This window comes from Capra hircus, chromosome 19 (genome assembly GCF_001704415.2).
Source record: "Capra hircus breed San Clemente chromosome 19, ASM170441v1, whole genome shotgun sequence".
NCBI lineage: Eukaryota > Metazoa > Chordata > Mammalia > Artiodactyla > Bovidae > Capra > Capra hircus.
This window is the reverse complement of record NC_030826.1, coordinates 27,992,526-28,019,314: the sequence shown is the minus strand read 5'-3', so window position 1 is coordinate 28,019,314 and position 26,789 is coordinate 27,992,526. Positions and strand designations below refer to the sequence as shown.

Genomic DNA, 26,789 nt, shown 5'->3' with positions numbered 1-26,789 from the left:
GATTGAACCCGGGTCTCATGTCTCCTGCATTGGCAGGCGGGTTCTTTACCACTAGCGCCGCGGGGGAAGCCCCAGAACACAGTTAGTATTTTGTCCAAATTAGAAGCTACCTGAAAGATCTCCATTCCCAAGGTGTTACGGCGATTTGATGTAACTCACAGCTTGTAGGGTGGAGTGGGGACACTGGGAGTGGTATTTCTAGGTCATCACCCAAAACAACAGTGATCTGCTAGTCATTTCTTAGCTGCCTAGGGTTGTGATTTCCGTTGGAACAAACAAAAGCCTGGCCAACAACAACAACCATTTTAAAGTAAGCCCTGGAGAACTAGAAAACCACAGGGAACTTTGCAAAGCTCCACCATGTCCCTAAGGATCTAGAAGGCTGTGTACATGTACATGGTTAGGAAAGACCTTTGGGAGAAGGCTGCAGACACTCGCCTCTGACTGACCTTCCAGCCTCGTGTCCTCAGGAAGTGAAAGCTAAGTCTGTTTAGTAAAGTTTGAATGTGTCTTCAGACATAGACTGTCCTCGTCAGAGGGTAAAAGATGTATAAGCAAGGCATTTAGGAAATCTTTAGAGCTTAGTGACTTACCGCTAAATTATACTGAACCCAGGACTGAAGCCTAGGAAACCGGACTTTGAAATAAGAAGTTAAAAAGGTGGGAGATGGGGATAAGTGGGTAAAAGAACTCAAGGGCTACACACTTCAGAGAATATGTGTGTGTGAGTTGCTCAGTCATGTCTGACTCTGTGACCTCATGGACTGTGGCCCACCAGGCTCCTCTGTCCATGAGATTTCCCAGGCAGGAATACTGGGGTGGGTAGTCTTTCCCTTCTCCAGGGGATCTTCCTGACCCAGGGATCGAACCTGCATCTCCCTGCGGCTCCTGCATTGCAGTCAGATTCTTTACTGCTGAGCCCCCGGGGAAGCCCTGATCCAAAGAAAGGAGCGAATTAAAATCAATAGAGCCTCAGAGATCTATAGGGCATCACTGAGCATACCAGCATACACGGAAAAGAAGTCCCAGAGGAGAAGAGCAAAATAAAGAATACTTTTAAAAAATTACGGCTAAACTCTTCCCAAAGTTTAAAAAGAGTTTTTTGGTTTTTTTTACTTTTTATTTTGTATTGGGGTATAGCCGGTTAACAATGTTGTGATAGCTTCAAGTGAACAGCAAAAGGACTCAGCTATACATATACAAGTATCCATTCTCCCCCAAAGCCCCCTTCCATCCAGACTGCCACATAACATTGAGCAGAGTCCCCTGTGCTCTACACTAGGTCCTTGTTGGTTATCCATGAAGTCTTCCCAAATTTGAGGAAAAGAATGTTTCATTGTACTGTGTCTAGGTGTGGGTGTTTTTTTGTTGTTGTTGGCTTTTCCCTCTTAGAGATGAGATTTTTTTCAATCTGAGGTCTCTTCTGGACATTGATGCAGTATGTGGGATTTTAGTTCCCCAACCAGGGATTCAGGAAATCAGTCCTGAATATTCAATGGAAGGACTGATGCTGAAGCTGGAACTCCAATATTTTGGCCACCTAATGCGAAGAACTGACTCACTAGAAAAGACCCTGATGCTGGGAAAGATTGAGGGCAGGAGGAGAAGGGGACGACAGAGGATGAGATGGTTGGATGGCATCACCGACTTGATGGACATGAGTTGAAGCAAGCTCTGGGAGTTTGAAGGACAGGGAAGCCTGGCGTGCTGCAGTCCATGGGGTCGCAAAGAGTCAGACATGACTGAGCAACTGAATTGAACTGAACTGAACCAGGGATTGAACCCATGTCCCCTACGCTGGGAGGATGGAGTCTTAATCACTGGACTGCCAGGGAAGTCCCTCCTCTGGACATTCTTGGTCATTTTTCTTCAAATATTTCACCCCTTCCCATTTTCTTCTTCTTAAGAAATGCTCATTATTCCTTTAGCTTTTCTGCTTTTTCGACCTCAGTCCTCTGTGTATTCGCTCTCATGGTTAATCTCTGTCTGATGCCTTCTGAGAGAGCTGCTGCAAGTGGTCTTCCACCTGCTAGTTGTCCTTTGTCTGCATCCACCCGCTCTTCGGTGCATTCATCGAGGGTTTCACTCAGTTTTCAAATGCAGTCTATTGTTAGAATTCGTTTGTCTGTTATGCTGGCCTCTAGCTTCGTGTTTCCAGTATCTTCCCTCCTCTCTCTGAGAATGTTAGTTATATTTACTTATTTTAAAATGACTTTATTTACTTATGGCTGTCCTGGGTCTTTGTCACTGCGTGGGCTTGTCCCTAGCCACGGGCTACTCTCTAGCTGCAGTGTGTAAGCTTCTCCTTGCGGTGGCTTCTCTCGTTGCGGAGCACGGACTTGAGGGCACGCTGGCTACCATAGCTGTGGCACCACGGGCTGAGTTGCCCCACAGCATGTGGGAGCTTCCTAGCCCAGGGATCAAACCCGTGTCTCCTGGACTGGCAGGTGGATTCTTTACCATTGAGCCACCAGGGAAGCCCCATTTGTTATATTTATTTAAAATGCTTATTCCTTTGATCCATTAGTTCTGTCTCCTTTGATACAGGTTCTTCTGTCCGTTCCCTTTCTTTTGTAACAGTTACCCTCCTCGGACCTCTCAGTATTTCTCCCTCCTGAACTCATGTGTCCTTGGAACCACCAATGACCTTGGCTGGCAGTGTGTCCTTGGGCAGTCAGAGAGTCTGTCTGAAAGCAACCACTCCACTTTCCCTCTCCCGACCAGGCAATACTCTTTCTCAGTGAATCTTCCAGAACCTCCTCCCCCAGACACTTTCTTTTCTAGGGGCTGCCTCCCTCTGGGAATTCCCCGTCTGCCGGGAGAGGGAACGTTCAAGTGTGTCTAGCCTGGATGCCCCTGTATCTGCTCCAGTGCTGCCTCGCTATTCCAGGCTAGCATTACATTGACATGGGCTCATGCTGTTTTCTTGCCATGCCGGGAAAGTAGAGCGCACAGTGATTTTTCCCCAGAGCAATGTGAAGGAGAGAAATGGCATGGTCCAAGCCCTGTTTTATGGTATCTGGCTCTCTTCTGCTCTAGACTACCGTTGTTGTTGTTTAATCGCTCAGTCGTGTGGTACCCTGTGACTCCATGGACTGTAGCCCACCAGGCTCCTCTGTCCATGGGATTTCTCAGGCAGAATACTGGAGTGGGTGGCCATTTCCTTCTCCTGGGGATCTTCCCAACCCAGGGATTAAACCCATGTCTCCTGCACTGGCAGACAGATTCTTTACCACTGAGCCACCAAGGAAGTCCAGACTACGATTAGAGAGAGAGAGAGATCCAACCTCTTTCAGTTTTCCTAGGGTTTTCTTATTAGTTTTTGTGTTCGGTTCAGGTGTCCATTGACTTCCCTCCCACCACTGCAGCATCTCAGGACAGGACCAAAGATTAGCCCCTGGGGTGCAATCTCATGCAAACCTGAGGTCAGCTTCATTTGGTGTTGCTGAAGATGAAGCTTTATCTCCAAGTCTCCATTCTTTTCTTCTCTGTAATGAGAAGTTTGGAATAGATGATCTCAGGTTGTCCTCGCTCTAAAATTCTGTGATTCCATGTGGTACACGCAGAGGCGGCAGGTAAGAGACATTGAGATATTTTAAGACCACTCAGTTTCCAAGGAGATAAAGAGACATTTTTAGGGGAGGGGGACACCCAACAAGAGAGAGAGAGTTATTAACAAAAATGAATGTCAAGTTAGAGGGTGGAATGTCAATCAAGTTTCAAGGAACGAGAAGAGGTTGTTGGCAGAGAAAGAGATGTCACAAGAGAAAGAGAAAAACCACTGATTGGAAAGAGGCTCGGAGAAGAAATCAGCAAGTGTTGAGGATGACAAATGCTATTAACCCATCATGGGAGCAGATGCCATCTTTTCTTTCTAATTTCTTATTAAACATTTCTGACTTACCAACATACTATGCAGAATAATATAATGAAGTCTTGTGTCCCCGGTGCCCAATCTAAAACATTACTCATGACCAATATATAGTAACCTTGTCTCCACCATCACCAGAGGTAGTCGGCATTACCCTGTTCACGGTTTATCATTCTCAGTAGTTCTTTATGCTTTTCCTGCATATATATGTACTCAAGTGCAATATTTCATCTTCACAGAAATCAGGTTTCATGCTTAAAAACGGAAGTGTGGGGACTTCCCTGGTGGCCCAGTGGTTAAGACTGCCTTTCAATGCAGGGGTTGCAAGTTCAGTTGCTGTTCGGGAAGCTAAGATCCCACATGCCTTGCGGCCAGAAAAACCAAAGCATAAAACAGAAGCAGTATTGGAACGAATTTAATAAAGACTTTAAAAAAGGTTCACATCAAAAAAGTCTTAAAAAAAAAAAAGACAGACATATGACAGTACTGAAATACTTATTTGAGGTAAAAAAAAAAAAATGTGTCAGAGCTGGAGTCTCAGGCAAGGAGAATAATGGAATAGTTGGAATAACTTGGATCAGAGCACAGGAAGCTTCCTCCTGCTCATCAGATTTTCCCAAGGTGATGACATAGTGACTGGCAGAAGTTCCCGCAGAGAGGCAGCATCGGTCAGCTTCCTGATGGAGAGAGCCGCCACTCCTAGAACATCAAGGTCAGGAGGAAAGGGACGGTTTCTGCTGCTGCCCAGCAGAGCTGTTAGTCTGGACCACTGGGTGTTCACGTCTCAGAAACACCAGTGTTGAGAAATCAGACATCAGAACACAGCAGGGAGTCATTTGCAATGTCCAGGACAAGTCCCACAGCAGGCTGAGGTTTGGGGCCAGGCACCAAAGTCAGAGCTGGCCCATGACCAGTCACAGAGATGAACACCACCGGGGTTCTGCATTATGCTTTCCCTGTAAGAGGCCCTTGAAAGTGCTTCTGAAGGGGCATGTCACCCTCAGGCTCAGTAGACTGCCAACACGGAATAACAGAATCATTCTGTGCAAAGATGGCTGGGGTCAGGGGGGCCACCGGCCTTGCACGATCCTACTAGTGACAACCCACCTGGGCCATCTGTAGACAATCCAGCCTTGCCGGGTACATGACTCAGCCCTAAACCCCCGCCACTGCAAAGAGATTAAAAATGCACTCCATCGACACAAAGTGTAATTTGCATCGACACTAAATATAATTTGGGCGGGGGGGGGGGAGGTAGTGAGAGGATTTTTGTAAATACACTTTTGAAATTTTGGTCTATGAATAACTCATTTAATTCGTGATTTGCTTTGATTTTCTTCCCAAACTCTGTGCATAATTGGAAATTCTTGAGAAATGAGGAAATCAAATCCACAGATTACTTTCAAATGTGTGAAATGCTGTATGAACGCTAAAATTAACAATTCATGGAGTTGGAATACTCTGTTTGTATGCATTTAATTAAAACATTTATTCTTCATTTTGTGGTTTCCTTTCTGTATTCTAGAGCCAATAATCATTTCCAGGCTTCAGACATAGTTGTAAGCTCTTGAAAAGCTCCTAGGCCCTGGGCCCACAGGGTCTGGAGGATAAACAACCCAGTTGGGGAGATTTTATGGGAGGTGCCTGGGTCTGTGGGCACTAGTTGGCTCCTTTGTCCCAGTTCCCTCCCTCTCCCTACTTATGGTCACTTATGGTGTTAGTGGGGCCAGCGTCCTGAAGACAACATCCCCAGACAGAGTCACCGGAGGCTTATTTCCTATTTTCTCATTCAACCACTCTAAGATAGGGAACCTTGTTTTGTTCACTGCTGTGTCCCCAGCATGGAAGAGTGTCAGGCACATCACAGGGATCCAAGAATTATATATATATATAAATAATTTATTTTTATTTCTGGCTGTGCCAGGTCTTTGTTGCTGTGTGGGTTTTCTCTAGTTGCAGCAAGTGGGAGATACTCTCTAGTTGCCGTTCACAGGCTTCTCATTGCAGTGGTTTCTCTTGTTGTGGAGCACTGGCTCTAGGGCACACTGGGCACACAGACCTTAGCAGCTGTGGCACGTGGGCTCCAGAGCACAAGCTCCACAGTTGTGGCTCACGGGCTCAGCTGCTCCACTGCATCAACGTCAGTATTTGTTGAATTCATGCTTATTACTGGGAAACGGGATTGGATGGTGAATCAATAGGGCTCCAATCAATATTGTTTGAATGATGGACAATGAGAATATATTCACTCATTACTCTTCTAATTCAAAAATAACATAATTTCACAATGGGATATCACTTTACACCCATCAGGATGGCTCCTTTCAGAGAAAGTCAGAAAGAACAGGTGTTGGTAAGGATGTGGAGAATGAAACCCTTGTGCATCGCCAGAGGGGATGTTATGTGGTACAGCCGATATGAAAAACAGTACAACGGTTCCTCAGAAAACTGAAAATAGAGCTACTATATCAGCCCGCAATCACTCTACCAGGTATATACTCCAAGGAAAAGAAATTAGTATGGCAAAGAGACGTCTGCGTGCCTATGCTAATCACAGCACTAGCAACAGCAGTCAAGATGTGGAAGCAACCTACGTGTCCATGAGCCAATGAGTGGATGCAAAACTGTGGTGTGTATATGGACAATGGAATATTATGCAGCCTTCACAAAGGAAGGAGACCCTGCCATTAGCAACGACATGGATGAACTGTGAGGACATTATGCCATGCGAAGCAAGCGAGACACAGAAACAGAAACTGCATGATTTCACTGATATGTTGAACAGAAAAAAGCTGAGTACAGAGGAAGAGAGAGTGGAATGGTGGGACCAGCAGTGGGAGTCTTGGAGGAGAAGATGTTGGTCCAAGGGTACAAAGTTACGTGGGATGAATAAGAATAGAGATCTAGCATCCAGCATGGTGCCTACAGTTCACAATACTGTACTAAATGCTGGAAATTTGCCAAGAGAGTAGATTGCAGGTCCAGACACAAAAAAATGGTACCTGTGTGAGGTATCAATGTTAAGTTGTGGTTGACTGTGGTTATCATTTCACTAGGTCGATATATATCAACTCTTCAGGTTATTCTCCTTAAATATATAAAATTCTTATTTTAAAAATAAATCTGTATGTATTTTCTTTTTTTCCAAATACTTAGCTAGTTCTCCCAGCACCACGTGTTGAGTAATCCACACTTTCTCCACTGGCTGAATGCCACATGAGCATACTTACATAAGCTCGGATCTATTTTTGGGCTTGCTATTCTGACTCATTGTGTCAAGGGGTATGGGTTCAACAAAAAGGGGCTCTATGGGTTCAACAGACCTCCAGATGTGTGTTTCAACCTGTTTTGTTTGGGGCCGGAGTGCAAAAAGAGGTGTTTTTTACGTCTGTGAATTTAATTTGTTAACTAATCTTATTTTTGTCTGTGCTTGGTCTTCGTTGCCGCGTGGGCTTTGCTCTGGTTGTTCCAGTGGGGGACCGCTCCGCCTCGCAGTTTGCCAGCTTCCACTGCGGTGGCCTCTCCTGTTGCAGAGCACGGGCTCTGGGCACCCGGCTTCAGGAGTTACAGCACACAGGCTCAGCAGCTGTGGCGCCTGGGCTTAGTTGCTCCTTGGCAGGTGGAAACTTGGACCAGAGCTCCAACCTGAGTCCCCTGCGTTGGCAGGCAGATTCTTATCCACTGCACCACGAGAAAAGTCCAAGCCTGTGACTTTTAATATCTCTAGGGATTCCATAGAATCCAGTGTCTTTGGTCTAAGACATTCTAGCCCTGTCTTAGACCAAAGTACTTGCCCAAGCTCTTAGGTCATTGAGTTTATTCTGCCTGGAGTGATGTTAGCAACATACTGTTTTCATAGTTTTATAACACATTTTAGCGTGCCACAGTGAACATTCTCTTGTTAGTCTTCCCTTTCAGTATTCCTATACGTGCTCTAATTCTCCAAATAAGACATTATTTTGTCAGCTTCTGGGAGAAAAAAAAGTCTGGGGCTTTGATTGCAATCACATCAAATTCCTAACTCCGTTTGGATGGAATTTACCTCTTTACAATATTGAGTCATCATTCAGAAATGCTATAAGTCTCCACTCAATTCTTTGTTTATATCCCTCAGTAAAAATTTAAAAATTTTCTTTTTAAAGATCCTGCATATTTCTGGCTAAGTTTATTTATTTCTAAGAATTTCTTTTGCTGCTGCCAATATGAATGGATATCTTTTTCTATCATTTTTTTTCAAGAGTACAAAAGTAACGTGATCATTGTATGAAAAAATAAACAATATAGAAATATAAATAACCATCACCACACTCTCAGAAATATGGTGCTCTCCTCCTAGGACTGTACTTACCACACACACCCCCAAACACACGCATGCATGTACACGAGCATGCACACACACAAGCAGACCAGGTCACACTGTACATTCTGTTCTGCATCTTGCTTTTGTCTCACAACAATTTGTCACAGAAATCTATTCATGTTCATGCATGTAAGTCAAGCCCAATCTTTTAAATTGCATAAATTACATTCAATTCTTATCATTTTTCATTAAGTAACCATTTTCTTGGATTTTCACAGTACATGATCATAGCATCTGCCATTATTTAGAAAAGAAAAAAAAAGGAAGAAAACTTAATTTTTTGGTCTTTTTTGCAGTAGCCAGAGCATTCAAAACAATGGTAAATGATTGCAGTGACGGAAGAAAATCTGTCCTGCCTCTAACTTCAACAAGAATGTCTTCATTAAAAAAATAATTCTGTGTACTTATTTGCTGTGGGATGTTCTGAGTCTTGTTGCTGCATGGGCTCTTCTCTAGTTTTGGTGAGCAGGGGCTGCTGTCTGCTTGTCATGTGCTGGCTTGTCCTGTTGCAGAGCGCGGGCTCTAGGCTGCCCGAGCTTCAGTAGTTATGGCTCCTGTGCTCTAGAGCGCAAGCTCAGTAGTTGCGATACACAGGCTTAGCTGCTCTGGAGCACGCGGGATCTTCCTGGACCAGGGATCAAACCTGTGTCTCCTGCATTGGCAGGTGGATTCTTTACCACTGAGCCACCAAGGGAAGCCCCAACAAGAATGTGTTTAATGCAAATTTTAATGTTATCTGTTGGGTTCAGATATATTTTATCAAGTAGATACAGTGTCTTTGTACACTAATAATTTGGAATTTAAAAAATCAGGATGGATGTTGAATTTTTCAGTGCCATCTTGGCATATATCCCAATGATCATGTCTTTTTCTCCCGAGGCATATTGATAGAATTAACTTTATTCATAGACTTCCTAATATTAAACCATTTTTGTATTCGTGGTCCTGGTGAATTGCTCTTTTAACTCCATATAATGTTTTAATTTGGGGTTTTAATTGAAGTATAGTTGATGTACAGTGTTGTATTAGTTTCAGGTGCAGGTATTGTCATTCTTGAGACTGTGACTGGCCTGTTTCTCTTTTTTGTTTACAGTTAGTTTATAAAGCTCTTTCTGCTTACTTCCAACCATTTTTTTAATTCTCAAAACAAATACAGCACAAACTGGTTTGATGCCCCTGGGAACACAGTTAAACCACATTACTAGCCCCTTGCAACATAACCAGCCACGTGACTGGTTCCCACCAGAGGTCAGTGAATGGACATGACAATGAGTTTGTTAAGAGCAGAAGGGCCTTTGCTTTGCTTTCTCTCTTTCCCTTCCATAGTGACCTTGGAGATCATGGAGCTGCAAGATGGAAGGGGCTTAGACCCTTCACTGTTTAAGAGAGAATCTCCCAAAAGATCCACCCAAGGAGAATCCACACTGGACCTTGGTAAGCTATTGAGACTTGAGGATGTTTATTACAGCAACTAACATCAATATCATCATATAGTTGACAATGCAAGAAGTTTCCATAGCATCCATTTTAAAACATTTTTAATATAGTTTATTTGCATGAGTCCACTTATATGGAATATAAGACACAGAGAATGGAGTATAACACACAGAGAGAATGGAATATAACAGAAATAAAGTGGTTCCTCACACCCAGTACCCTATGAATACTTATTAATAGCACTATACTGCTCTATATGGCAGGATAATATTAATATTTTTGAGACTTTAACCTAGATATGTTTTCCTCCAGATATTTTCCCCCTCTCCCTTTTCGAAAAGATCATTGTCTCAGAAGGAGGATGGAACAGAACAGAAAACAGAAAATATTATTCCTAAGTTGGTTCCCAACCACCTAAATCCATCAGATTTTCCTAGATGCCTCAGAGGCAAATATCAAGATGGAAAAGTGGGGAGTGAGGGGGTGGTAAGAAAGCTGGGCTCACCCAGGGAAGGAAGAAGAGGGGAGGTCAGAGAAAGTACAGATTTCTATGAACCCCAGACAGCACTGCCTCTTCACCCCCATCTCGGGGAAAGGTGGCAAGACCCCAGAAAGGGATGGTGGTGGGTGACGGGGGGATGAAGATTCTCACAACTTCTGAGCAAGGTACAGAAGCAGCAGGAAGAGCTACACAGGCATGTTCATGGCAGGGTATGATGCGTTAGCTGCTGCCTATATGCACCAGTTTGGCCCTGGACCGCCGGATTTGTAGATGCAACCAAGGACGTTAATATACCACGGCAAGCAGGTGATTCGAGAAACAGAGAGCCTCCTCCTCAAGGACTGGCATTACATACCCTCGAGGGGGAAAAGGAGGGAAACCCCCGATTGACTGTGCCAGACTCTAGGGGTTAAGGAGAGAAACATACTCTCTCGAAGCACTTAAAATCCTTACTGGTGCCCTTGTTACCCAGCTGGCTCTGTTTCTTGGGGTAGTTCCCGGTGGAGAACCATCTCCTGTGCAGGGGCTTAGGCGGGAGTGGGATGGTTGAAGGAGTGGGTGTGTTCTGCGTGGGGCAGGGGCTGTCATGCCGGCTCAGGAGGGGAGGCTGGGGGTGAGAATAGGAGAGTGCGGAGTGGGCGGCGCTCCCCACCACGTCTCCTCCGCCTCCTCCCCCCAGGCCAGGATTGAGGGCGGGCTCGGGTGGCAGCAGGGGGCGCCAGAGGACCGTCAATGCCACGGAGTGGACTCGCCGCCCCGCTTGAGACCCCGGTCCCACCCGAGCTCCGCCTCCCAGACGTGTAGGGCAGGCGACCGGCGAGGGTTGGGGAAGCAGAGGGAACCGGGCGAAGCTCGGGAGCCTGCGGCCGGCAGCGGCGGACTCGAGGTCACAGCCGTTACCTCTGGGCAGGGACCCCAGGGTGTCTGCCTCACACACAGGGTCTCAGATTTAGAAGGGGACCTAGGGGCAAATGAGCTGATGCACCATCCCGTGATGGGATCAAGGAAGGCAGGCTTCATGAAGCAGACATGTACACTATCTGACATTTATGTCAACATTTATGTGACATTTATGTCGCATTTTGGCATTTCTTCATATTTTGCCAACCTCAAGATAGGACATTGATATCTTATCCTTCAAAGGGGCCTCCTCCAAGGCTTCCTCCATCTTTCCAGGGGGCAGCCTCTGTAGTCCCCAGACTTCTTGCCCATCTCCCTCCTCCCCTGGCTGACCCTCCAGCCCCCACCCACCCCTCAACACACACACCCCTGCACGTTCTTCCCCCATCTTTCAGGCCTCCTCCAAGCCCTATGCTTCTCTATCCACCCCCATCCCTGCCTAAACTCAGTACCTCCCTTCAGTTCTTAACCATCTGTCTCAGCCCCAGCCCCGCCTCTCTCTCTCTCTCTCTCTCTCTCTCTCTCTCTCTCTCTCTCTCACACACACACACACACACACACACACACACACACACACACACAGAGGCCCCAGGGGCAAGGCTGCCCTGCATAAAGTCACCTCTAACAAACCCCCACCCTCATCAGCCATGGATGCCTAGCCCCTGCGTCCTGGCCCTGAACACCAGCATCAAATCAGGCCTAACTTCTTCCCAGAGCTCCTGGGGGAGTAAATGCAGGGGCAGAGAGTCAGACCCCAGCAAGTGGGGTCAGTGGGGACAGGGGTCAGAGGGCAAAGCCTGAGTTCTGCCTGTGTTTCACAGAACCCGGAGACCTGTTGCTAGGTAACCAGGTCTCCCAGCCCCTTCCCAGCACATCCTGAACTGCACATCGGCAGCCTCCAGCCATCTTCCCTGAGTCTCTCAGACACCCGCCCTCTGTGGGATCCTCAAGAGCAGGAGGAGGGGAGAAGCAAGCCCAGTCACCACCCCTGAGCTGCACTACCCCCGTTTCACTGTGAAGACTCGGCCGCTGGGCCACTAGCTCACCACCGCCATGAGTCTGGGCATCATGGAGGAGGAGGACCTGGCCGAGTACTTCCGGCTGCAGTATGGGGAGCGGCTGCTGCAGCTGCTACAGTGAGTGCCGGAGGGCCCGCCCATCCCCAGCACCCCAAACCACCCAGGCACCATTCCCTGGCCCCAGCACAGCCCTCTCTCTCTCTCAGCACACCAGCCCTTTCGCTCAGATGAGTGCTTTCCCTCCCCACGAGTGCCTATCTCCACGGGTTCCTCCCAGTCCCTGCCTGCCCCTGGGGCTCAGCATCTGCTGTTCTTCTTGCCTGTGTCTTGGGTAGGAAGTTCCCCAGTATTGAGAACCAGTCGGACTCTCCATCCGTCCGGCTACTGGAGAAGAAGAAGGAGGCCAAGATTATGCACCATGCCATGGAGCAGAAGAAGGAGGTGGGCAGCTCAGGGTGAGGGATGGGAAGGGCCCACCCCTTCCCAGGGAGAGCCTGAGGACAGCCCTCCATTTTGTGGGCGGTGGTGGCTAGAGTCAGGCAACCTGGTGATGGTCCAGTGTTTCCTCTGCAGAGCACAGGAGAGATCTGAGACTCAGGGAACCAGAGTCCTGGGATGTTCTGCTCTGAACCAGACATGGGGTGGGAACTGGGCACCTGGGACAGGGGATGCTGGAGCCTTCCTCGGTTCCCACTCAGGGGCCCTCCTGCCCTCCCTGCTGCCCCCCACCCCTAGACATTTCAACGCAGAATGGAAACCCTGAACCTGCGCTGGGAGGAACTGGGCATCAAGGAGGCCCAGCTGAAAGCCCACATACAGAAGTTTGAGCAGTTCATCCAGGTACCAAGGGGCGTGGCCTGCTGTAGCCTGGGTACCGCACTCTGCAGGTGTCCCTCCTCCCCCACCCCCGCACCTCCCACCTTCTCCTGGATTCTGTTGACTCCTCACCCTGGGTGGGAGGTCTCCTGGGTGCTCACCAATGCCTGGAGCTTCCCCCTTTGCGACCCCCTCCTCTTGCCCCGTTTGTCATTTTCTGCCTGTTAGTCTCCGCTCCTCTAGGTTGCTCTTTCCCATTTCCTTGCCTGTTGTTGGTATGGACAGTTTATCCAGTGACTGAGCGAATGGGGGATGACGAATGAATGAACGTGCCACGCTCAGGGCCAGACGCCTGGCGTTACAGAGGTGAATCGTGCCCCCAGTCCACCCGACCCCTCCAGGCACTGGAGTGAGTCCACTCTGAGACAATCGCAGAAATCCCCTCAACCAGCCTCACATAACCCTGAGACATGCCTCTCCTTACACCTCGCCCCCATTCTGGCAGCCCGGCCACCCCCGTCCATTCTCAGGGGGGACAGAGGCTTCGTGGGGGCCTCACCAGCCTGGGCCCCAGGGAGGGCAGGGCCCATGCCTGACTGGCACCACCTCCCCGCCCCCAGGAGAATGACCAGAAACGGATCCGGGCCCTAAAGAAGGCCAATAAAGAGCGCGAGCTAAAGAGGCAGCGCATGCGTGAGCTGGCCAAGGCCAAGCAGGAGATGGCCGTCCTGCGACTGGAGCACCAGCGGCTGAGCGCCAAGCTGCAGGAGTACTCCATCTTCAACAAGTACCTGGAGAAGGTGGTGGAGAACTCCGAGGTGCGTGGAGGGCTGGGGGGTGGGCGTCTGCAGCCCTACCGCCTCGTCCCCAGGGGCCTGGGCTGGGGACCCTCTGCTCTGGGGAGAGGTCTCCAGCCTAGGAGGGCAGCTGCCAGAGGGCCCTGGTGAGACTGGACTCATTTCTCAAGGGTGGGGGCCTGGCTGTGCATCTCTGTGTGCGTGACGTCTGTGGGCCTGCCTCCGTGTGGGTCCCAGGTTAGAGGTTTTGCTTAGAAGCACCAGCAACCAGCTCTGCCTGCCTCTGTCTGATGTGGTCCACACTCTCCCTGCTTCCCCTCCTCTCTGGTGTTTTTGGTTCACGTTGAGAGTACATGGGGAGAGGGAGGGAAAGAGACTGGAACACACCAGCCTCATGCAGAGCTGGGCACTTAGCGTATGCTGGGCCCTGGGCTGCGTGCTGCAAGTGGAACCTTGCTCAGTCTGCTCGCTAGGCCCCAGAGAAAAGCCATCATCTCACCCTGTTATGAGGAGGAACTGGAGGCTCAGAGAGGTTATGTAACCTGCTCAGGGATGCACAGCTTGTAGGTGGCAGAGCCTTTGTTTCTAACTGCCCCTCTGTAGGCCACTGACCACGGCTTTTTTGTCAAGGTGCCTTGTTGCCAGAGCTAAGGGAAGTGCCCAGCTCTGCCCACCCACGCTTCCTGCGGCATTGGACACTGTTGATGCTCCTTTCTGAAATATTCCTGTGCCCTTTCCTATGGGGCTCCTCCCTCTTCTTCCTACCTTCTGGTCCTTCCTCCTCAGGCTCCTCTTCCTTAAGTTCCTTGGGTCTTTGTCCCAGACCCTCCATTTTTCTCCTGAGCAATTCCCTGGGCCTCTGATATATGTCACCCATGTCGACAGCCATCCACCTGTGTCCCCCATGCCCACGTGTGACAGCAGCAGGGCCCCTCACCAGGATGGAACGAGGTATGAGGTGTGCCTTCTGGGGTGTAAGTCTGAGTCCATGTCCTCTAGGGGGGTTCAGGGGTACAAAGCACACACATCTTTTTTAAAAGTCCTGGAAATTTCCATATAGAACCACTAACCTAGTTTATTTATGCGTGAGCCCCAACTCTGTGTTATTTCCTGCATTCTAAGGTATGAGAAATTGTTCATTTAACAGTTGGTTTTTCTGGGGGTCAGGGGGAGTGAGGGAAGACTGCTACATTAAAGCAGTGGATAGATTACAAGACATGACTCAGATTTAGAGCTGGTAAACTGTGTCTTAGGACCAAGGAGACTGGTCGGGATCTTGCTGGCCCATATCGCCCTCCTAAGCTCAGGCCCCGACATCTAATTCAGAGTCCATAACTGCTTCTTGGCATCCCCAGGCCAGCCTGCTGCTGGTGGGTCCGTTGCTGCTGAATGGCATGACCACCCACCCACAGCCTCACCAGAACCCAGACCTCACCCTTGACTGCTCCTCCCTCAATCCCTGCAGCCATCAATCAGCAGATCTGGTCTATTCTCCTAAGTATTTCTGGAATCCAGCCCTTGCCCCTTCCTCATTCAGACCACTGGATGTACTTCTTAGGAGTTCAGCTCTGTGTTATTTCTGTCCAGCATTCTGCAGCCAGTGTAATCAAAAATCTTTCTTTTTCTTTCTTTCTTCTTTTATTTCTTTCAAAATATTTAAAGCATACTGAAAAGTATACAACATATATAAAAAACACCCAAGTATTCACCACAGCTCTATCAAATTGGAATTATTTTCTCCTATTTGTTCCCCCGTCTTCGTTTTTTTTTTTTTTTTGCTACACCATACAGGTTGCAGGATCTTAGCTCCCCAACCAGGGATCAAACCCAGGCCCCCGCAGGGAAAGCACCAAGTCCTAACCACTGGACCACCTGGGAATTCCCATCAAGCTTGTTATTTTTTTTGGCAACAGAATACATTATCCATAAGCTATGAATAGTATGTACATGTCCTTTTATGGCTTCTTTTTTCCAATCAATGATTTTTTAAAAAAATTTTTGTACCATGGGAAATTTCAAACATACAAAAGTAAAGAAAATAGTCTACTGAATGCCCATTCAGTTCAGTTCAGTTCAGTCACTCAGTCATGTCCGACTCTTGGCGACCCCATGAATCGCAGCACGCCAGGCCTCCCTGTCCATCACCAACTCCCGGGGTTCACTCAGACTCATGTGCATCAAGTCAGTGATGCCATCCAGCCATCATCCTCTGTCATCCCCTTCTCCTCCTGCCCCCAATCCCTCCCAGCATCAGGGTCTTTTCCAATGAGTCAGCTCTTTGCATGAGGTGGCCAAAGTATTGGAGTTACAGCTTCAGCATCAGTCCTTCCAATGAACACCCAGGACCGATCTCCTCATCAACTAATTGCAACAACTATCAACTTACTGTCAGATCCCCATCTCTGCTATTTTGAAGCAGATGATATTTTTTTAACCCATAAGCGTTTCAGTATATCACTCTAGAGCTCTTTGTAACATATCCACAATACCCATATCAGTGTGTCTGTGCTTGCTCAGTTGCTTAGTTGTGTCCAACTCTGCAATCCCATGAACCCATATCCAGCTGACGTCAAAATTTCCTGATATTGTACAAATACTTTTTGTACAGCTGGTTTGTTCCAATCAGGGTCTAAACAAGGTCCCCACTCCGGGTTTGGTTGGTGTGTTTATCAGGTGTTCTAGACATCATTATTATGCTGATCAAAAGAAGCCAGACATACTGTATGATCCCATTGAAATTTTTCAGTTCAGTTCAGTCGTTCAGTCGTGCCCGACTCTTCGCGACCTCACGGACCACAGCATGCCAGGCCTCCCTGTCCATCACCAACTCTCGGAGTTTACTCAAACTCATCTCCATTGAGTCGGTGATTGATATGTGTGAAAACAGGTAAAATGAATCTTTGGGGATAGAAATCACAATTCTGGTTTTCTTGGTAGTGGTGGGGGCAGATACTGACTGAAAGGGGGCCAAAGACCCTTCTAAGGTGCTCAGAATGTTCTGAGCTCCCTTCTTCAGTTATTAACTAGAATACTATGAACACCATCAAGAAAAGGACTTTATAGAGACTTCCCTTGGCAGTCCAGTGGTTAAGATGCTGCGCTTCCATTGAAGGGGGCACAGGGAATCCCTGGTTAGGGAATTAAGATCCCACATGCTGTGCCGCATGGCCAAAATGTAGGAAGAAGAAAAAGGACTTCGGAAAGAGAATCTTCCCTTCATCAACTATTTGGTGACTATATTGGCCATAAAGCAAAAGCTTGTTAAATGCTTGACTCTTTGAGTCTTCAGAATAATGAGTTGGTTCTCCAGCATCCACCACAAGTGCCCTGAATGTTGTTAGTATTATTGCAAACTCATGGGTTTTTAACATATTTGATATGTTTCGGTCCTTTGCACTTATTCTTACTGATGTTCAAAGGGTCCCATCATTGGATAATGAGAGCCTCTTCAAATTGGTATCCGAGTGCTTTTGAAATTGGTGTTAAGTTTAGGAGAGGTACTCCTGGTTGCTCTGATGTAGCCCACTTTTTAAATTATTTTTAATTGAAGGATAAATGTTTTACAGTATTGGTTTGATTTCTGCCATACATCAATGTGAATTAGCTATAGGTGTACATGTGGCCCCTCCCTTTTACCTCCCTCCCACCTTCCTAGCCAATTCTTTTTAACTGTTATATATTGTTGCACCTCTTAGAAATGCAGACTGGAAGTTATCTCTCTGTTCACTCCTCCAGTGGGTGCAATCCACACTCCTCAGTGTTTACTGAGCATTTTTTTTTAACTTCTCCAGGTTGATCTCTCTCCCCCCATCTTGAACTTGAGCCATTCCTACTAAACTCTTGCTCATCCTGAATATGCCACACACACCTCGTCAGCTTTATCCAGGCTGTTCTGTCTACCTGTACGGCCTCCTCGCCTGCCTTTGCCCGGCCATCTTCTCTTCATACCTCTGGTCTCATTTTTTAATCATCCTTTCCCTGAAGAAGCCTCTTCTGGCAGTCCCTATCTCCTCTAAGCCTGAGTTAAGTGGCTCTTGCCCACAGAGGAAGTGTTTGGGGGAAAGGAGAGTTCCCGGAACACCAGTCTACTGCTGGAAATGTCATGAGATGGAGAGAGCACTCAGGGAGTGTTCCCTGGGCGGCTGGAAGGCACGTGTTGATAAATCCCCTAGACATGAGTTGGCATCCTGAAGCTGGTGCTCACAGCGCCTTGAAGAGAGGGAAAGTCGCAGGGCTTTTGTTCTGCTTAGTTAGGGTAAGAGCCGCGTTGTGTGTCGGGGGAGGGTGGCTGAACCTGGCCGGCCCCCGCTCCTCTGGTACCCACCCTCTCCAGCCCCCACCAGAGGGAGGCCTCAGCCATTGCTGAACAAATATGAGACCACCATGTGGAAGATACTACCTAACACTCTCCCGCGGCCCCATCCCCCAGTCACCGATAAGGCTTATCACTCTGTCGTAACTAATTACTTGTCTGTGTGTCCTACCGCGCCACCGCATGTGGTAAGGCTTCCTAAAAGCAGTGTCTGGCTATATTATCTCCTGCTCTGTCCCTAGCGTTTAGCACACTTCCTGGCTACTAAGTGGTTCGTGGTGCATTCTTGCTGAATAGGCTCATGATTGCCATCCGAGACAGCGCAAAGTCTACCCTGCCCCCGCCCAGCAATGCTCAACCCTAGAATCATATGGGGACCCTTCAGACCTGTTTATTCATCCGGGTCTCTGAGGGTGGAGCCTGGCACGTGGCCTCGCTGAAGCTCCCAGGTGATTCCAACAAAGTGCAGCCAAGCCAGAGTGCCTGCCAGGCCAGGTGCACATGCTCCCGACAGGACACCAGGGTCCACGACCCACGCCACGTGACCCACGGCCCGTACCAAAGCGGGGCGGGGGTAGGCGCAGCGGAGACTCCGAGGGCTTTACAGCCTCTGGCCCTTGACTTAGCCCAGGGCCTCCCTGCCAGGCAGAGGCGCAGAGGGTGAGAGCTGGGGGCACAGAGTGGGGTCGGCGCCCCCCCCCGGGGGGAGGTGCACTGACCTGAGCCACCAACCCCCCCCCCCAACTACCCCTCCCGCGCCGCCCCCCCTCCCCCGGCCCTCGTGCAGTTTGAGGAGATCCACGAGGTGATCGCGCGCTACAAGACACTGGTGAGCATGCACCACGACCTCATGCAGTCGGCACAGGAAGGCCAGGAGAAGATTGAGCGTGCCAAGGCGCGGCTGGCACGCTACAAAGAGGAAAAGGACGACGAGATCCTGCAGCACAACAACGAGCTGGCGCGTCTGCAGATGCGCTTCGACCGTGCCCGCAGTGACGTCATCATCTGGGTGAGTGCAGGGCAGGCGGGGGACACACAGACAGACACAGACACAGGCAGGTGCGTAAGGGATACACACACACACACACCTCAGCACACACAGGTAAGGGACACACACACCAGCACACACACCCCTCAGCACTCACCGGTAAGGGACACACACCAGGACACACACACAAACACGGGTAAGGGATGCACACAACACATACACACCCACCCTTAGCACTCACACCCCGCCCTCATTCCCCTCCCCAGGAATCTCGCTGGGCGCACATTCAGAACACCGCTGCCAAGAAGACCCTCTTGCTTGGCACCATTAAGATGGCAACGCTGAACCTCTTCCAGATCGTGAGCAAACAGCTGAAGGAGGCGACCTTCGTGTCTCTGGAGGACACGCACAAACAGCTGGACATGGTACGAGGAGCCCAAGTGCCTGGCAGGCAGGCTGGAAGTAGCCATGATGGTTCTCTGTGAGTTGAGGGGAGGTGTGAAGGCTAAAAGCAGTGGTTCTCAAGTTTTCAGAGTCGCCTGGGGACTCGAGCTTGTTGCTGGACCCAGCCCCACAGTGTTGGACTCAGGAGATCTGAGATGAGAAACCATGAATTTTCATTTTCCGCAAGTTTCCGGGTGATCGTGCTGGTCTGGGTTCCACATTTAGAGAACCTCTGCATTAGTGCTAAGGTTCTGTTGGCCCCATCAACAGGTCAGTAGAGGAACCCATTACTGAATTCATTAGCTGCTGCACAACAGTCTCACAAAGTTCTCATGAGATGCTGAAGGCCTGTGACGGGCCCATCCTTGGGGAAAAGAGACCATCTGCAGGGGCGGGAATCAGCAAGGGGCTGACAGTACGTCTTGTTAGTACCATTCTGTGATTTTTCTCTTTGAAGTAATTGAAAGGAAACTGAAAAGGAGTTAACGTTCTCACTGTGTATGATACAAAGCTGTCTGATGCCACGTCTGCGTGCCCCCTGGAATAATCTCACTTCTGACCGAAGGAAAGCCGCATCCCTTAACTCAGGAAACTCAGCACCATGCTTCTTGTGACATGCGGAGAACCATGACTAATTATTTATCCTTTTGGCATATCCTTTTAGCCTTTAGCTCTGCTGTGAAACAGTGGAAAGTAGGCTCCTAAAGGCTGGAATTTCTGTTTGCTTTGTTCTCTGTTGTATCCCCAGCCTCTAGAACTATGCCAGGCAGATAGTAGGCACTCAGTAAGTATTCAGTGAATGAATATGAAACACAAGCCAATGAAAGCACTTGGCTGAGGAGTGCTTCGTCTGTTTGTTTTGTTTGTTTGTTTTTAAAGAGAAAAGATGGGAATTCCCTGGGGGGTCCAGTTGTTAGGAATCTGCACTTCCACTGCAGGGGACCCATGTTCTGTCCCTGAACAGGGAACTAAGATCCTGCAAGCCTCACAGCACAGCCGGAAAAAAAAACCCCCCAAAACCCCAGCAACCTGAAATTCATGAAATGTAAAGAATTTCACCCACTGACCAGCAGAATTTCCTTAAACCAAAGAATCAGCCTGCATCGTGAGGCATGTTAGAACTGAATTATTCATATTAACAGTCCAAACACTGTAAAGGGAGTTTGTAAGAAAGTTTGTTGTGAAACAGCGATCCTCAAGCTTTTTTTGGTAGCAGGTTACCTTTACACTCGTAAAATTTGTTGAAGACCCCCAAAGAGCTTTTGTTTATATGGGTTATATCAGTTGATATTTACCTTATGAGAAACTCAAGCAGAAAAACTAAAACTATTTAATTCATTTAAAATGACAGTAAGCAACATGTTAACACAAATAGCATATTTAAGAAGTAGATTTATTCATTTATTTATGGCTGCCTTGGGTCTTAGTTGCGGCATGTGGAATCTTTCATCTTGGCGTGAGGGCTACAGAGTGCCTGGGCTCTGTAGTTGAGGCACGCAGGTTTGGTTGCCCCGCTTTGCATGAGGGATCTTCGTTCCCTGATCAGGGATCAAATTCACGTTCCCTGCACTGGAACGTGGATTCTTAATCACTGGACCACCAGGAAAGTCCCATAAATAGCATTTTTAATGAAAAATACATTTTCAAAAAGTATTTTGTGGGATGGGTGGCATTTCGACACTTTGCAAATCCCTAAAATGCTGCTTCCTGGAGGACAGGTATTCTCACACCTGCTTCTGTATCCAGTCTGTCACGATAGCCTCTGTGATGGGAACATCCCACCTGGGTAAAAGTCCACATAGACTCACCAGAGAAAAGACAAGTAGCAGAAGTAACAAAAGACAGGTAACACCTTAGCGTTATTGTAGAAAGAGTTTTGGCCTTGCAGGCCCCTCTTCCTTGCTGTAGGGTCTCAGGACTCAAGGCGTCCTCAGGCCCCTCCCCTTTAGCTGTTGTAAGGAGAGATGGGGCAGGAGGTGGTGATCTCCAGCCCATGGCCCCTGCCTAAGCACCCCCTGTTCGGACAGTAGTTTACAGTCCATCCACTCCACATTCTCAGCTTTCAGACTCCCTCGAACATTTGTTGTCCTTTCCCCAACCCCCCACCCCGGGCATGTTGCATGGCCTTTGAGATCTTAATTTCGCAACCAAGGATCGAACCTGGGTTCAAACCTGGGATCAAACCTGGGCCCCAGGCAGTGAAAGCACCAAGTCCTAAGCTCTGGACCACCAGGGAATTCTGTTCTCAACCTTGACTTGCCTCCACAGGAATTCCTCATATGCCCAAATGTTATTTTTAAATATCCCACTTGATTTCTTAGGATATGAGCCTACTGACACATATACGTGATTAAGTAGCCTGAAAAATGGAAAACAAAGACCTAGGAAAATATAGTAATAAGTTGAAACTTTATATAAGGTATATATATAAATAGTATTATAAATCATACATGTTACATTTATAGTAAATATAAGTTAAAACCTAAGGTCAAGGCAAGAGAGAGATGTATGGACTCTCTCGGTTCTTGCCTTATAAAGGACAGTAGTTCGACAGGAACATAAGTTGACTCTGAGATGCCTCGTATCCAGAGGAAAAGCAACACACCATTCTTGAACCAAAATAAGAAAACATAAGGTTTCCTTAGAGAGAGAGATCCTTTCCCAGCACCTAACCTCTAGCTGAAAATTTTCACAGAGGCTCCAGAGACACTCAGTGAATTACGTTCTCAGTAGCATCCCTAAGTGGATGGACGTGTGGGCTTCAGAAGGGAGTCACTCATCTAGGACTGGGAGCAGGGTACCACTCAGGGAAAGTGATTCTGCAGAAGGCCACGACAATTTGCATTCCACTCACTGTCTGTGCAAGGTCCAGCGTTATTATCTCTGAATAGAATCCAAACTGTGCTTGGCAAATCCTAGAATCCCAAGGTGATTTTCCTCCAGAAAAATAAATGGACTCTCGGGACTAAAAAGGGGCTTCCTCTGTGGCGCTAGTGGTACAGAACCCGCCTGCCAAGGGTTCGATCCCTGGGTCAGTAAGATTCCCCTGGAGGAGGGAGGGCATGGCAACCCACTCAGGTATTCTTGCCTGGAGAATCCCATGGACAGAGGAGCCTAATGGGTTACAGTCCGTGGATTCGCAAAGAGTCGGATACAACTGAAGCAACTTAGCACAGCACAGGATGTGGACTAAAAAAATTTAGAAAACAAAGTTAAATGAAGTTTGCTGGTTTTAAAATGCAGAACTTCACAGTGCCTTTGCTGTGGCTCTGTCCTGAGACTCCAAGCTGATCAGGTTTCTACAATTTGCTTGCCCACAGAATCCGTTTTGGGGATGTGATGACTTACTATAAGAACATAGTTTGGGAAATACTGCACTTGGCATCTCTGTAACCTCCGGAAAGTTACTCTAATTCTTTGTTTCCTCTTTTGCAAAATAGGAATTATGTTGGTAATCATAATAGTGTTAGCAACTTGCAGGTTGTTGAGAGTTTCGGACAGTCTGTGTAGCCCTGTCTTTTGGAACACTCTTGAAAAGGAGAAACTGTCGGACTGAGACCTAAGGGGCCATCCAGGCCAACCTTTTCTCCCTCTTTCCTTTTTAAAGATAAAGAAATCGAGTCCCAGGATGATGAAGTGATTTTCTCAGAGTTGTGTCAGGACCCCAAGTCATCTTTTTTGTTTTCTAAGTTGAAGTGTAATTGATTTCTAGTGTTGAGTTATAATAGTTCCAGGTGTACAGCAAAGTGACCGTTGTCTATGTGTGTGTATATATAAATGGATAAATACATATAGCCATATTCTTTTTTTCAAATTCTTTTCAATTATAACACTTTAAGATATTGAATATAGTTCCCTGAGCTATGTATCAATAGTAAATCCTTGTTGTTTCTCTGTTTAATATATGGTAGTGTGCATCAGTTAATCCATACTCCCTATCCCTCCCCCCTTCCCCTTTGGTAACCATAAGTTGGTTTTATATGTCTGTGAGTCTGTTTGTGTTTTGTAAAGAAGTTCATTTGTACTATTTTTAGATTCCACATATAAGTGATAATCATATATGTCTTTGACTTACTTCACTTAGTATAATGATTTCTAGGTCCATCCATGTTGCTACCAATGGAATTATTTCATTCTTTTTTATGGCTGAGTAATAGTTCAGTGTGTATCCATATATATATATTCATATACTGTATTTTCTTTATCTATTCATCTATTGATGCAGAACCACAGGTCTTCTAACTTAGGCTGTGCTCTTTCCACTGTATCATACTGATTGCATGTTCCTTTTTTAATATTGTTTTTAAATTTTATTTATTTATTTATTTTTAATTAGAGGATAATTGCTTTACAATGTTGTGTTGGTTTCTGCCACATATCGCCATAAATCAGCCATAGGTATAAACATGTTCCTCCCTCTTGAACCTTCCTCCTATCTCCATGATTGCATGTTCTTTACAACTAAAGTTAGTGAATAGAACTGAAATTTCCCTTGATGACTCAGGATTAACATAATGAGACTCTGTTCTGGGTTTCAAGTAAATTAACCTGCTTGAAGGCTATTAACTAGTAGAGAGGCGTCTGCCCGACCCTGGCTGACTCCTTTCTGCTGATGCTTCTATCCCCAGAGTCCTCTCTGGAGCCTCCCCCTGTCTCCCTGTGAGACGGTCAGCCTGAACTTCATCCTCTCACTGCGTCTGCCTCTAGGGGTTCCCACCTCCATCCCTCTTCATTACCTCTAGTCTGCTAAGCCTGATTCTCCATGTCAACTAGAATAATATCAAATGAGGGAAAGTGACCTCAGTCACAGGAAATGGTGACTCCTTACAAGCAGGCTATGCCCAGATGTTTCTGGATGGGTGGCCTGTCACCAGCTTGGGATTGACTGCAGTCCTTTGGCCTCTCTAGATCCAGCAGTTTATCCAGGACCTGTCAGACATCTGGGCAGAGGTGAAGAAGAAGGAGCTACAGCAAATCCGGGTTTGAAGAGCAGCCGTGGTTCCAGAACATTCCAAGACAGAGAAGGGAGGGAGGAAGTTGCTGGTGACCTTGTCATCCAGTCAGCCCAGTCCAGCTCCCTGGAACATACCCCCCACCCACCTTCATGCCTTTCTGCTGGTGAAATCCCTGTTTTTCACATCAGGCCTCAGCCCATCCCATCCCTGAAGACATTAAATGTTATAAGAATTTTGTTCCTAAGTTCTCTCTCTTTTTGGTGGTTTATTCATGGGGAAGAAGGTACACTGAAGGAAGAACCCCCCAAAGCACTCCCTCTGAAAGCTGGTCAGTTAGGCTGCTCAGGTTTGATGTCTCCTAGGCTTTGCTATTTACGCAGGAAGGGTCCACATGGCAACATACAGTGGAGTGAGGACATAGGCCCCTTCTCCTCTGCTACCTCAATTTTTTTTCTTAAGTTGGTGTTTCCAGTTGGAGTGCAGAAACTCACTAAAAACCTGAAGGCAGCTTTCCGAGTCAGAGCAGCAAAGGGATGAGTTAGGAACTCTTTCTTCCCTGACCTCAGAAGGAAGCCCTGCCCTCCCCCTGTCCCCACTGGACCCCAAGACCTGCAGTATGGTATCAGCCATGCTGATGTAGGAGTAGCAGGCAGGCCTCCAGGTGATGGCATCTTGGCATCTTAGGCTGGAAGGATGGCTTCAAACCAGCAAAACTGAACTGGGTGGAGGTGAATGGGAAGCCTCGTGGCATGTGCGCTCAGTCGTGTCTGACTCTTAGCGACCCCATGGACTGCAGCCCACCAGACTCTTCTGTCCGTGGGTTTCTCCAGGCAAGAATGCTGGAGCGGGTTGCCATGCCCTCCTCCAGGGGATTTTCCTGACCCAGGGATCGAACCCACATCTGCTGCATTGTAGGCAGATTCTTTGCTCACTGAGCCACCTGGGAAGCCCGTGAAGCCTTATTCAATTCAGTTCAGTCGCTCAGTCATGTCCGACTCTTTGCGACCCCATGAATCGCAGCATGCCAGGCCTCCCTGTCCATCACCAACTCCCAGAGTTCACTCAGACTCACGTCCATCAAGTCCGTGATGCCATCCAGCCGTCTCATCCTCTGTCGTCCCCTTCTCCTCCTGTCCCCAATCCCTCCCAGCATCAGAGTCTTTTCCAATGAGTCAACTCTTTGCATCAGGTGGCCAAAGTACTGGAGTTTCAGCTTTAGCATCAGTCCTTCCAAAGAAATCCCAGGGTTGATCTCCTTCAGAATGGATTGGTTGGATCTCCTTGCAGTCCAAGGGACTCTCAAGAGTCTTCTCCAACACCACAGTTCAAAGGCAGCAATTCTTCGGTGCTCAGCCTTCTCCACAGTCCAACTCTCACATCCATACATGACCACAGGAAAACCCATAGCCTTGACTAGATGGACCTTAGTCAGCAAAGTAATGTCTCTGCTTTTGAATATGCTATCTAGGTTGGTCATAACTTTCCTCCGAAGGAGTAAGCATCTTTTAATTTCATGGCTGCAATCACCATCTGCAGTGATTTTGGAGCCCCAAAAAATAAAGTCTGACACTGTTTCCACTCTTTCCCCATCTATTTGCCATGAAGTGATGGGACCAGATGCCATGATCTTCGTTTTCTGAATGTTGAGCTTTAAGCCAACTTTTTCACTTTCCTCTTTCACTTTCATCAAGAGGCTTTTTAGTTCCTCTTCACTTTCTGCCATAAGGGTGGTGTCATCTGCATATCTGAGGTTATTGATATTTCTCCTGGCAATCTTGATTCCAGCTTGTGTTTCTTCCAGTCCAGCGTTTCTCATGATGTACTCTGCATATAAGTTAAATAAGCAGGGTGACAATATACAGCCTTGACGTACTCCTTTTCCTATTTGGAACCAGTCTGTTGTTCCATGTCCAGTTCTAACTGTTGCTTCCTGACCTGCATACAGATTTCTCAAGAGGCAGGTCAGGTGGTCTGGTATTCCCATCTCTTGAAGAATTTTCCACAGTTTATTGTGATCCACACAAAGGCTTTGGCATAGTCAATAAAGCAGAAATAGATGTTTTTCTGGAACTCTTGCTTTTTCCATGATCCAGCAATGTTGGCAATTTGATCTCTGGTTCCTCTGCCTTGTCTAAAACCAGCGTGAACATCAGGAATTTCACGGTTCACATATTGCTGAAGCCTGGCTTGGAGAATTTTGAGCATTACTTTACTAGTGTGTGAGATGAGTGCAATTGTGCGGTAGTTAGAGCATTCTTTTGCATTGCCTTTCTTTGGAATTGGAATGAACACTGACCTTTTCCAGTCCTGTGGCCACTGCTGAGTTTTCCAAATTTGCTGGCATATTGAGTGCAGCACTTTCACAGCATCATCTTTCAGGATTCGAAA

At 47.5% G+C, this 26,789-nt stretch overlaps 1 protein-coding gene across 1 annotated transcript; it reads left to right on the top strand.

The window, feature by feature from the left end:
• CCDC42 (coiled-coil domain containing 42) lies at positions 11,908 to 24,645 on the top strand. Its single transcript, XM_018064041.1, has 7 exons — positions 11,908 to 12,206; positions 12,425 to 12,530; positions 12,825 to 12,929; positions 13,526 to 13,723; positions 18,802 to 19,023; positions 19,269 to 19,427; positions 24,355 to 24,645. The coding sequence occupies exons 1-7, from the start codon at positions 12,124 to 12,126 to the stop codon at positions 24,430 to 24,432; spliced, it is 951 nt and encodes a 316-aa protein (XP_017919530.1). The 5' UTR covers positions 11,908 to 12,123; the 3' UTR covers positions 24,433 to 24,645.

What these genes read in the sequence shown, in the direction of transcription:
- CCDC42 (XM_018064041.1), top strand. Translation starts at nt 12,124, where the DNA reads ATGAGTCTGGGCATCATGGAGGAGGAGGACCTGGCCGAGTACTTCCGG. An exon ending in AGTTTGAGCAGTTCATCCAG is followed by an intron (nt 12,930 to 13,525) that starts GTACCAAGGGGC and finishes CCCCGCCCCCAG; the next exon opens with GAGAATGACCAGAAACGGAT. An exon ending in GCAGTGACGTCATCATCTGG is followed by an intron (nt 19,024 to 19,268) that starts GTGAGTGCAGGG and finishes TCCCCTCCCCAG; the next exon opens with GAATCTCGCTGGGCGCACAT.